Source organism: Triturus cristatus, chromosome 1_2 (assembly GCF_964204655.1).
Source record: "Triturus cristatus chromosome 1_2, aTriCri1.1, whole genome shotgun sequence".
Lineage (NCBI taxonomy): Eukaryota > Metazoa > Chordata > Amphibia > Caudata > Salamandridae > Triturus > Triturus cristatus.
Window position 1 is genome coordinate 139375013 of NC_140580.1, and position 12334 is coordinate 139387346.

General features: G+C 45.5%; 1 protein-coding gene across 1 annotated transcript in view; it reads right to left on the reverse strand.

The window, feature by feature from the left end:
- Positions 1–12334, reverse strand: part of VWA2 (von Willebrand factor A domain containing 2) — a 270127-nt gene that overhangs the window by 96416 nt on the left and 161377 nt on the right. The window contains exon 6 of the mRNA XM_085603290.1: positions 7353–7547. Coding sequence (XP_085459416.1) covers positions 7353–7547 — 195 coding nt within the window. The remainder of the gene's footprint in view (positions 1–7352; positions 7548–12334) is intronic.

A 12334-nucleotide genomic window follows, 5' to 3' on the forward strand; every position in this document is an offset into this window, starting at 1 on the left:
CTCCTCAACAAAATTCCCTGAAAGCCACAGAGTACTCTCAGCAGGACATACTAATCTCTCTAAACAGCATTTTTTAAGTCTTGCCTGAGCCAGCGCATGCTCTGAACTGCGAGACATTCAGTAGGTGGGTTTTCAAAGTGCTACCCCACGCTTTGGCTGGCCTAGCTCTTGCGATCACGCGAGCATGCACCGCGCAACCGCCAGGCTTTCAGCACCCGAGGCGCCATCTGGAGCGGGATTACTTTCACTTTTGGCGCTGCTGCGAGCGCACCACTCGCGTGTTTGCCGGCGCGCGCGCATCCCTGCTTTCACTTTTGCAGTCGTTTTCCTTAGTTACCTGTGTTTCGCGCGATCGCGATCAGTTTCACTTTCATGGCTGCGCGGCCGTGTCACTTTCACGACCGCGCGGCCAATGTTTGTTTTCCTTAGCATTTTGTCTTCCCTGCTGTTTTTCCTTAGCATTTTGTCTTCCCTGCTGTTTTTCCTTAATTATACCTCAATAAATATACATGTAATGATCTCTTTTTTACCTCCACTGTACAGTTCTCCGTTTTACTGATGTCCACGTGTAATTGGCTCTTCCCCTTGTCGCCTGTGTAGAGCCACGCTCTACTCCCTACCTCTGTGCAGGGAACTTTAGTGTTAGTCAGTTGGGGTTAACACAGGGTTCGTAGGCTTTCGATATCCCCGCCATCCCATCCAACTGACCAACACAAAGAAACCTGATGAGCACATGTCTTAAAGGGGCTATCCAGTGAATGACATCACAATACATCTTTAAACCCCAGCTGAAGTCATCAATAAATAAGAGTTGAAAAACGCGTTTTGATAGTGATTGCTAGAGGTGCATGCAGGACGGGGCACGTTCCTTTAACAATGATGCCCCACTTCCATATTCTGAAAGCGCCTAGAAGTGATTCACTTTGTACGGTAAACCATCCGATCAGACAGTACACAGTGATTCATTCGAAGAGCTTTGCTGCTCTTTACTCGCTCTCTGCTTTTTGACACAAGTGTCTATTTTCTTGCACCTCTTATTTATTTAAAATTGCCATGGAATATGCCACGTTGTTTATATTTGTTGTGTAACAGCCTTTCTACAAACATTCCTTGTGCCAGATGAGGTCTAGTCGATGCTCCAAGATACACCTCGCAGGCAGGGATCCCTGAGTGTGTCACGTGCCGCATACACGGTCTCTGCACCAAGCCAGTTAACTGGCTTCAGAAGGACAATGAAAATGTACCTTAATAACCTGCCGCCTCCTCGACGTGGAAGCGCCCAGAAGCAATTCAGTCTGTGCTGCGGTGCATTACAGGAGCCTTCATTAATTCAATCAGTCTTTGCTTCTGACACCATCGAAAGCTGCAGCCGCTCAGATAAGCAAAAGCCACTAAGAGTGATGGTTCATTAATTCATTCAGTCTTTGCTTCTGACACCATCAGAGAAGCAGAAGCCACAAAGAGAGATAGTTCATTAATTCTTTCAGTCTTTGTTTCTGGCACCATCAGACAATCAGCGGCCACCAAGTGACATACAACAGGTGTTGGATTAGAAAGGTGCACACAAAACATGATGTTGACCCACCCCTTAATGGCAAATAAACAGTTATGAGAAATTAGTAAATCCTCCACTAGGGGTGGAAAGTGCACACCCACAAAATACTGAGTTAGTTGGTAGTCACAAACAGATTTCATTCCCATTATTATCGTGAAAATGGTCTAAGATTTCCTCCTGTGAATGGTGGGAGTAAATAATATTCCAGCCAGGGATGAAAAGGAACTTAAAAATCCTAGCACTCGGGGCAGCAGGGGCATTTATAAGAAAAAGTGCTAGCGCACACGTGTAGAGATTTCCCCATGGGCATATATGTACACTACTTACAATCATGGCGCAATAATGCCTCAACAATGTTGGAAATCACAGAAAACCCTAAAAGCAGGTATGCCTTTGGAAGACTTTGTGGATCCGTACCCATGCAAATTCGTAAAATGCCAGTCCATTTTCAATTTTTTTTCTGAATTGGGTCCACAGTCAGTCAATAGATTAGGGACGATGATGTATATAATTTCCACATACAATCGCGGCCTATCACGATTCCCACCTTATTCAAACAAGCATTAGCATAGCCAATAGGTCTCTGTTAGAGTCGGGGATCTCTGGTTGGCGCAAGGTTGCCCTTGTGTCAAGCAGGAACCCTCTCCTCCACGTCAGGGCGCAGGATAACCCCTCGCGAATGACCCTTGCTCACCCTCTAGGTGCGTGGCGTGAGCAGCCAAGGCGATTCCTCAGGCGTTGTTGGTTAAGCACTTACAATCGTACACACAGTAAATACATCAATCCCCCCAGAAACGGACACCAGACTTGGATATATATAAAAATACGATTCTTTATGTAAAAATAAGGTATATATATCTCAGCAGACTTATCACAAGACCAATAACGTTTTCGCTATGCCACCAGGTTGTACAGCGGGCAAATGTTCGTTGTTCGTAGCTTCAAATGGATACTTCGTAGTTCTCTCGCAAATGTTACTTGTAGTTTCCAGTACTCACAGAGATCGGCTCCTGTGAACGGGGAAATAAGGCGTTGCGGGCCCCGAGCCCGATACTGGAACTTCTTTCGTGATGTGGAGAGTCGGCACAGGTCGGTGCGACTCTCAGCTTGGGAAGTGTTCTTGGGTCCTCAATCAGCAGGTGTGGGCACATAGGCAGGCGCGGCCAGCGACCCTTTAGCACGGCGGTGCAGGAGGGTCTCCACAGCGGGGGCGGCGCGGCCTGAGATGTGCGGGGATAGCGAAGCGGGGTCGCAGGGCACGGTCAGTGCAGCTGGATGACCCGGCGTAGATCACAGTCGTCGGACGGCTTCCGGCGGGAGGGGTGATAGCGCGGTCAGCGCGCTCCAGTAGCAGGCGGTGACAGGGATGCAGGCGGCCTGGCCCGGGGACAGAGAGCAGCTCGGGACGGAGCGGGGCTCTCACGGGTTTGAGGCAGGCGAGCTTCTGAGTGTCACGGCCCTAGGAGGGGCGATGAGGGGCGCAGTCTCTTTTCCAGCGGGATGCACACACGGCTCGAATTGGAGGATGAGCAAGAAGCACAGAGAACCCACTGGTCCTGGGGTTCAGTTCAGGGGGCAAGCTCAGATCAAGCCCTTGGAGAATGTTCAAGCACAAAGTAGCAAAGTCTTTTCAGTAAGTCTCTTCCTCTCCTTTCTCAGCAAGGCAAGCAGCAGGCCAGCTCCTCCGGCGTCTTCTTCTCCTTCTAGTCGGGCAGAGGTTCTTTGTGGTAAACAGGATTCTGATTTCTTAGGAGCCAGGCTTCTACTTTTATACCATGATTCTTTTGTTCTTTAGCGCCAGGGGGCCTAGGCCTGGCTCAGTCCAGTTCTGGAGCACTTTGTTATGGTGACTCTGCTCTTTCCTTTCAGCAGCAGGGCAGAGACATCAGCCGCCCCACAGGGGGTGGCGCCGGCTTTGTGGTGGCAGAGCACAGGTCTATTCAAGAGTCAAGGTGTACTCCTCCCACCCATCCTGGTGTCATCTCCCGGCCAACCACCTGGCAGCCAACCTGTCTCTGGGGATCCCCCCACCCTGCTCCTTACTGTTGCCAGGCAGAACACACACACACAGCAGAGGCGGACTGAGATGGTCAGGTCAGTAAATACTAACTTTCTAAAAGTAGCATTTACAAACCCAGGATACTAAAATAAACTTGACTACAAGAAGTATTTTATCATCCTGAGTTCAGGCATACTAAACTTGACACTTCTACCATGCTCTCTGAGTCCACTGGGGTCACAGCGTTGGCGTGATCCCGGCAGCCCATTCTGGCCTATGGAGAGCAGGTAGCCTTCAATAGTGAAGAACGAAAAGGGCTGTAATTCACTACTAAGACATGCCACACACATCAGGGCATGTCCTACCTTATGCCTACAATGCACCCTGCCCTTGGGCCTACCAGAGGGGTGACTAATATGTAGGTAAGGGAAGGTTTAGGGACTGGCAAGTGGGGGCACTTGCGCAGTCAGCGGGACGGTCCCGGACCGCGCACAGGGTCTGCGGTGGCAGACCCTAGACACATTTTACAGGGCCGCTTTCGGTGGGTGGCGCAACCAGCGCTGCAAGCCCACCAGCAGTATTGGCATTCACAAGCCCTGGCACCCCTGGTGCACTCTACTGGGGACTGACAGTGAATCCAATAAACCAATCATGAACATCAATTACAGGTACACTTTACTTAGGGAGCACTTGCACTGCGGCACGGATTAGCCGTGGCGCAGTGCCCTGAGCGGACAACACCAGCAAAACAATCGAGGCACACCATCAAAAAGTGGAAGGGAAACTCACGCCAAGGTGCCAGGTCTAACAGTCTCGCTTTTGGGACTTATAAGTATTTAGTTATGCAGCATAATATCTTTGGTACAACAACATAAACTGTTGCATGGCTAAACACTTATAAGGTCCCAAAAGCGAGACCTATTGGCTATGCCAATGCTTGTTTCAATTGTCAGACATTGCTGCCCCTTCACAAAGCAACCTGCCCTACAAAACAATGACTTGTTCAACAACTCTCTTAGAACCCTAACACAGAAAGTCAGCTGACCTGAATCTGCCAAGCAACAAACACCAGGTTCATCTAACCCTGTACGATATAAAGCAATGTCCAAAGAATACCACAAAGCCATTCAGTGCAAAATAAAACAAACTCCAACCTCACAAATGCCGTTATCTATTCCGAAAGCTATTCGAGTTAATCTCCCAGCACCGTATCCCTAGACCATATATGAGATGCATCCAAACAATTAAACATCAAAGTATCAACCATCTTTCAATACAATATGTAACAATATTCAACAGGACACTAAGCCCCACCTCTAAACCCTCTCACAATACACCCACAGCAATTCTTTCATCCACCACCACAGACATAATTGGATGTCTGCATTTTAGCTCCACACACAGCAGTCTCATACGCACCAAACTTCTAAATTAGCAAATAGATATCTCGACACTACAAACTCGCATTGCATGAAACAGTTTTTCAAAGCCGCAATCTTTGTACGTCTTGGTAAAAAATACAGCTACATAGGTTACGATAGTTGCCATTTTAGTAGAACTGTGCCCTTGCAGGATCAAGTGAAGGAAGTGACCAGACTAGCAAATTATTCCTTAACTACTGTACAAAAACTCAAATGTTGCGTCACAAGGCACATCCTGTCACAATAGTCTAGGTCAAAGTAAGAGCACAGCTAGACCACTGCAATATTCTCTATATCGATGCTGGAAAGAAATTCAATAGACCTCAAATGGTGCTGAACACAGAGGCAAGACGCGCATTCAGAGATAACAGACAGCACCATGCCATACTGTTACTGAAATAACGGGGCTAATATTGGCATTCGGAATTGCGTGAAAACCGCTAACTTTGACCAACAAAGACAAACACAGGACTATATGACGTTACAACGCAAACAATTACAACGCATGCTTTTACAATGCAGTTCTTACATCGCAACTACCATTACATTGCATGATTGTATAACACATGCCATTACAGCGCATTTTTAAAAACTACCATTACAACACATTCCATTACAACGCATACCATTACAATGCACAATACTTTTAGGGCAACAGTAGGGTAAGTGTTGGATAGTGTAGGGGTAAAAATTACTATTCCCACTCCAGTGAGTGCAACACTAGGGTAAGTGTTGGATAGTGTAGGGGATAAAAATTACTATTCTCACTCCAGTGAGTGCAACAGTAGGGAAAGTGTTGGCTAGTGTAGGGGTAAAAATTACTATTCCCATCTACCCCAAAACTCATACTCAAACTAAAACTAAAAAATCTCCATTACATACCTTATAATGCGTTGTAATGGCATGCGTTGTAATGGCATGCATTGTATTGACATGCGTTGTAATGGCATCCTTTGTAATGGCATGCATTGTAAAGGCAGCTGTGTTGTAACAGTTGCGTTTTAAAAGCAGTGCAATGTAATGACTGCATTGTAATGGATATTTCCCCAAACACAGTACTGTTCCCAAATATCAGGGCGCCTAGTTTGCTACTATAAACCCTTGAGAAATTTCTGGTGAATCTAGGTGGAAACTTTGCAATATTGCCAAGATCAGGCAAAGTACCACAGTAGGAAACAGCATATATTCTACAAAAGAGGTGGAACAACATCCAAACATCTACTTTGCACTGTGCAGCGCCTCTTTTGATCTCAAATCCAACATCACCTTAGCAGTGCATCACCTACATTTGCTTTAAGACCCAGCTCTTTACCCTTCAATAGAGTACTCTTTCGTGCACCCTGAGTTATCACAACCCTGCGCACCTTGCTGCGCACCTTGAAATAACTTATGAGCAGCACCTTTTTGGAAAAATATAGAGTTCTCCTCCCATCACAAAACCCAACAGTTAACAGCATGGGTGCAGATGCATGAAGACTCCCTTGGCTCAGACGTATACATTTCAATTTAAATCCTATAATTGACTTATAATTTATAGGAGATGTTTACCTCCATATAATATGGCATCCCTAATTTTCTCATTACAGGCTTCTTCCGACGTGAAAACGTGCTTGTAATAAGAAAATTACTGCTCACTTGCAATCACTTATTCCAAGCACATAGTTATGTGACAGTCCCACTCTCCTCTCCTGCCGTGACCGCACCTAAACAAGGAGGGACCAATGGAAAGATGAAGCTATGCAGGCTCTCAGGAAGAAGAGACCATGAACGGCGGAGGCGCTGGTCAGAGGAGACAGGGGCTGCAAGTGGTCTTTCTACAGGCTTTAAAGGAGATGTCATGCACAGCGAAGTAAGCTGCGAAGTGGGGGAGGTCGCGCACAGCGGCCCAGCCATCAATCATCGCTAAGAGCCATGATTTAAACAGTGGAATGTACCAAGGAATTATAGGGCTATACCAAGTCACTGCATTACAGCATTCAGCCTGATCTCTTTACAGGGACATCAAACGCCTTAGTGACTGGCTTATAAATGTACAGTTAGTAATATTATTATCATGAATAATAACTCATGCACCACCTTCTTTCCTAATAATTTTTTGTTCACTACCAACTGCTGCCTTGTTTCGTGGTACCGCTTGACAGGTTTCTGTGCAGCATTTCTGTTTATGATGCTCAAATGATTCTACTCAAAAATACAAATCATAGATGTGCAAATTAATACAGAACTAGAATTCATAGATCTTTAACTGCTCTGCCCAAATCGCTTTGATTATCTGCAGCTTTCCTCCTCCACTGATTGCCTCTAGATCACTTCAATACCTCAGGGTTCGAGCATGCGCAGACAGCAGAGGGACACGTGCACGGATGAACGTCCTCACCTTGGGTACTTGACGCCGACGGCGAAGACGGTGACGCCGCTCTCTTTCAGCTGCTTCGCAGGCGCACTCACGTGGCCCTGGGATTTCCCATCAGACAGGAGGATGACGATTTTGGGAACAGAGGCCCCTCTTCCTCCAGGAAACCCTTTCCGTTGGATGTACTTCAGAGCCAGGCCTGTTTCAGTGCTCCCACCCCTAACGTGGAACGAGATAACGACAGGAGAAATGACAAATAATCCAAGTTGTAGCTTCATTACACCAGAACAAAACGGTCAGTTACTCTTGAACACGAAAAGCCCATGTAGCACATCAGATATGCAGACACCAGCAAACTGAAGTGGCTCTAAGGGAGGGATAGGAAAGGATTGAGTCCAGGCGCTACGGCCAGCCTTCGCTGAAAACGGGCAAAGGCCATGTACATCGGGTGTTGTCCACCTTGGACGGGTTGGAAAAATGTTGGATGTGGTATATGATATAAAACAGCACAAATTCACTAAAAAACCAAAGGTTTAAGTTAAGTTACCGCTATCTTTGGTTAAATGTTAAATCAGAGATTCCGCCTTTCCCCACCCCCCTTCCACCCTATTTCCCACACCACAATTCCCAGCACTGACACCTGGGGGTGGCAGAAGTAATAAAGCGTGCAGGTAGGTGTGAGAAGTGCACTTACAAATGTTTGTAAATACCCACCGCATGTTACCTGAATGGATGGTCACCACATTTGCATCGAAATTCTAGGACTACATGTCAAACACACCCCTAAGAGAGCTTGTGACGTAGGTGTGTAGTTTGTGCAAACATATGTAAGCTTTGCATTTCTATTTCACTGACTTTTGGCAGTTCTTGCACACAGTGAATACATGCAGTCATTCATCACACGTTTTTGCAGGCATAACTCAAAATATTATATTTTTAAGTCGGGTTCATGATCTGCCCTCCAAGAAACTAAATCAGAGTGCGTTGAAAGCTACAAAACCCAGTGCTTAAATTATACCGGTGGTTGTAGGTGGGGCCCACCGCAATCAGTTTTGAGGACCAGCACTTATTTTTTCTCTATAGGCTTTGACCCAGAGCAAGAGAAACAAGCATTTGCAATGCAATAGGTCTCGCATTACTGAAGATGAGCTATTGGCGTTGCTAATAATAATGTAAAGCCAATAGCTCAAACTTTTAGTAATACAAGACCTATTGCATTGCAAGTCGATTGCAGCACCCACACTTTAGCTTTAAACATTGTAAGCTAAAGCACGGGTGCCGCAATTGCTTCAAAAGTAAAGAATTAGACAAAATTCTATAGCTTTACTTTTAAAGCAATCACGGCACCCGCGCTTTAGCTTAAGATGTTTTAAGCTAAAGCGCTGGTGCCGTGATTGTAACAAAAGTAAACAAATAGAAAAAAAATGGTGGCCGCATGCTTTTTTTTCTATTTGTTTATTTTTGTTACAATGGCGGCACCCATGCTTTAGCTTTAAACATCTTAAGCTAAAGCATGGGTGCTGTGATTGCTTCAAAAGTGAAGAAATAGAAAAAAAGGTGTAGAGATGCAATTTTTTCTATTTCTTTACTTTTGAAGCAATCGCGGCACCCCCGCTTTAGCTTAAGAAGTTTTAAGCTAAAGAGCGGGTGCCGCCATTGTAACAAAAGTAAATAAACTGAAAAAAAGGCCACGTGGCAGCGTTCGGCAACCGCGCTGCGGGAGCTCATGTCCTGCCTGCAACAGCCGGCAGGAGAAAGCCATTTAAGAAAACAGTGCTCTCAGGCTGTAATTAAAACGCACCAATTAACAACACATGGAACCCGGGGGGGACCTCATTGGGAGGTTATAAGAAGAGAAAAGGCGGTACTAAGGAGGGACTACTAAGCCTATTGACCAATTAAAAGCCACCATTTACAAAGGACAGAGACAAGAGCCAATTAAAAAGATGGGTGGAAAGTAAACACAAATAGGGGGAGAGAAGGAGGAAGAGAAAGATGGAAAAGCAGTGAAAGGAAGTAAGCAGGGATGAAAAAGAAACATCACCAGTAAGATAAAGGGGCAGAGTGTGTTAAGTGGTGCATTAAAGAGGGATGAGGTAGAATCAAGACTATGCAGCCTTGGTATTATGCACCCTGACATTCAACAGCGCCAGCTGCGGGCTTCAGAGCAAAACACTGGACCCCAGCAAATATACATTCACAAATTAAGCACTGCACAAACCATAATGAGGAAGGAAAAGCAGTGTGCTGGAGCAGAGTTTTCTGTTAGAAAATTCTGGGGCTTTTGAAGCTCTGGCATGTCTATGCGTTTTATTAATTATTAATAATTAACAACTAATTATTAGTCTTGTGCAAGTGTGTTTCACTAATCAACCTGTTTGTCTTAACACAAGAGAAGGTTACACGAGGGTTAGCATGCGTGTGCTGTTTATGTATTCACAATAACGTGCAGGTTTTCATGTTTAAATGTTGCTGTGTGCTATTTATTTTGAGCACAAAACGCTGTCTGAATTAATGCTCTATATGTCGCAAAGCTAGATAAATGCATACACATAAGGGTGTTAGTGGGGTTAACACTGTTTAATCATTATGATGTAGTAATCTTTATTTTGTCTCTTTAATTAAAGATGATCTATTGTGGCCTATGGAGGCCTTCATGAAAATAACTGAGAATAATTTGAAGCCTGGCTGAGCTCTGGTACAGGCGAAATCTGTGATGTGACAAGGGAGACCCCTGCTGGAATTCGGTTACAGACAACTGACCGTAGTCCTTATATGGAAATTTCCGGGAGGACATCAGCAAGTTTGGAGGATCTCCAAAAGAAATGATTTGTCCTTGGTAAACAAAGAGCCTCAGAAAGAACTCTGTGCTAAAGCCGGTTTGCCGAGGGAAATGAACTTTAATAGTTTCAAATCTTTGGTTCCTGTTCCGAAGTTTGCGTATTATGACTTTTCCTGAGCGGAGATTTCAAGATGTTGCAAAGTTACATCCCTTCCTTCTCGTTCTGCTCAGTGCTACAATTTTACTTGTCAAATTCATGTGGGTTTCCATTGTATTTTGCATTATAAAATATGTTAGCTTAGGGAGGGCTCTCCCCACACTTTCTTTCGTCGCCTTGCTGCGTGAACTTGCGTTGCTGAGGACTGATGCTGAGGACCTTATCCTGAAAAGACTTTTGAGAGACTGGTCCTGACCCGTTCTGACATTAGTTAGAATAGGTAACTATGAGAAATGATTTATTCTGATTTACTCTGACTAATTTTAGATAAAGCAATATAACTTTTAAACATGGTGTTGGTTGTTTCTTTTCTTGTCGTTTATTGAAGACTTATGATTATTGTTTATAGATTGTTTATATTATGTTAGGCAACCACTAAACTGGTCCTATCGCCTAGATACAGATGCAGGGTGCTTTAGAAGTTTCTTCCCACAGGTTTGCTGCTGGTAGAGTATTAGAGTGTATGTTAGTGAAATGGGCCCTAGCGTATGATGAATATATGTGCGTGTAACTGTGTGATTACTCTATCCGTGGTAGTGGGCATATTTTAGGTACCCTGATCTGTATCAAGTGTTAAGCAGAATGGTATTTCCTCGAATGGGAAACATAAGGGAGGTTTGAGGGAGGGGAGCATAAACAAGGGACTTTGTGTTTTCAGGACTGCCCTGGAGCGGAGTTAGATGGTGGATGGCAGAAGGTTCAACTGAGGTGCCGTTGTAAGTGACCTGGAAGCAATACTTGCTCATTCTCCAGCCTAGCAGAACTTTCACATCACCTTGCAAACAGATAATTAGCCTTGCAGGTAGTCACAGTGTTATGTTCCTTCTTCAGTTCATGCGCAGGGTCTTTATTTCATTTTCTTCTACCACTGGAGTCCATTTGAGACCAGACAAAATGGATGAACAGAAACAGCCCTGAAGAACACTCTAAGTTAAGAGGGCACTTGGGCTTCATTGCCCATTCAACTATTGGCCTCTATAAAGAGAATGCCAAAAACAAGGCTGCATTAGTAATTTTAAACAAATGAACACCTTCCTTGAATCCCAGACACGGAACACAGAGTGCCAGCTCAAGTGGCTTATGCTGCTGAAGTATCTCACTGTCCAACATGTCTCAACCTTAAGTTCGGTTAGCATTTTGGAGTTCATTTAAGGGCAGAGAGAGAGTTTCCATAAAACTGTGCCAAAACCCATGAGCCAGCCCTGTGCCCACCAATGAAGCTTGTTAGAAATGGGATTTTTGGGAGGCTAGGGCATGGGCCAAAGCCAGGCAAAAACCACCACTCTAGTCAGGATAAGGGAGTTACACGTCTAAAATAACCCCTGCTCACCCCCTTGGTAGCTTGGCATGAGCAGCCAGGCTTATCTTAGAGGCAGTGTGTAAAGCATTTGCACCTAACCAACAGTAATACAGTGTACGCACTACAAAAGGATACCACACCAGTTTAGAAAAATATCCAATATTTTTATATAATTAAAACAAGACCAAAAACGATTAAAAAAAACACCGTACTATATTTAAAAGTTCACAGTTCAAAAATACGCTGATTAAATAGAGTTCCTTGTGTGAATAGCTCCGTCCGGGCTACCACGGCGTCGTGAACACACAAATCCAAAAACAGTTCTGGCTGACCGCGGGGTCGCAGGCCAGCTACGGTATCGGGAAGACCCACAAACAGTACCTTTCAGAGATGCTGGGCGATGGGGCCCTTGAAGTCACTCGCTTTGCAGGTCGAGCTCCTTTCTGATGGGATCAGGAGCGCTGGCGCCATCAGGCGTCGGGTGCTGCGGTGCGAACTGCAGCAGTGCGGCGTGCGGTGCCCCCAGGTCTCAGTGCGAGCAGCGGCTCGGTGGCGGCGTCAGATGACGTCGTCGGTTGGACCAGGGTCGGGTGCGAGATGAAAGCGGTGCTCGTCACGGTGCTAGCAGGTCGCGGTGTAAGCAGCGGCGTCGTCGTTGCTGAAGCGCTGTCGTCTGCTGAGGAACTGGAGTCGATGGCGCCGGAGTC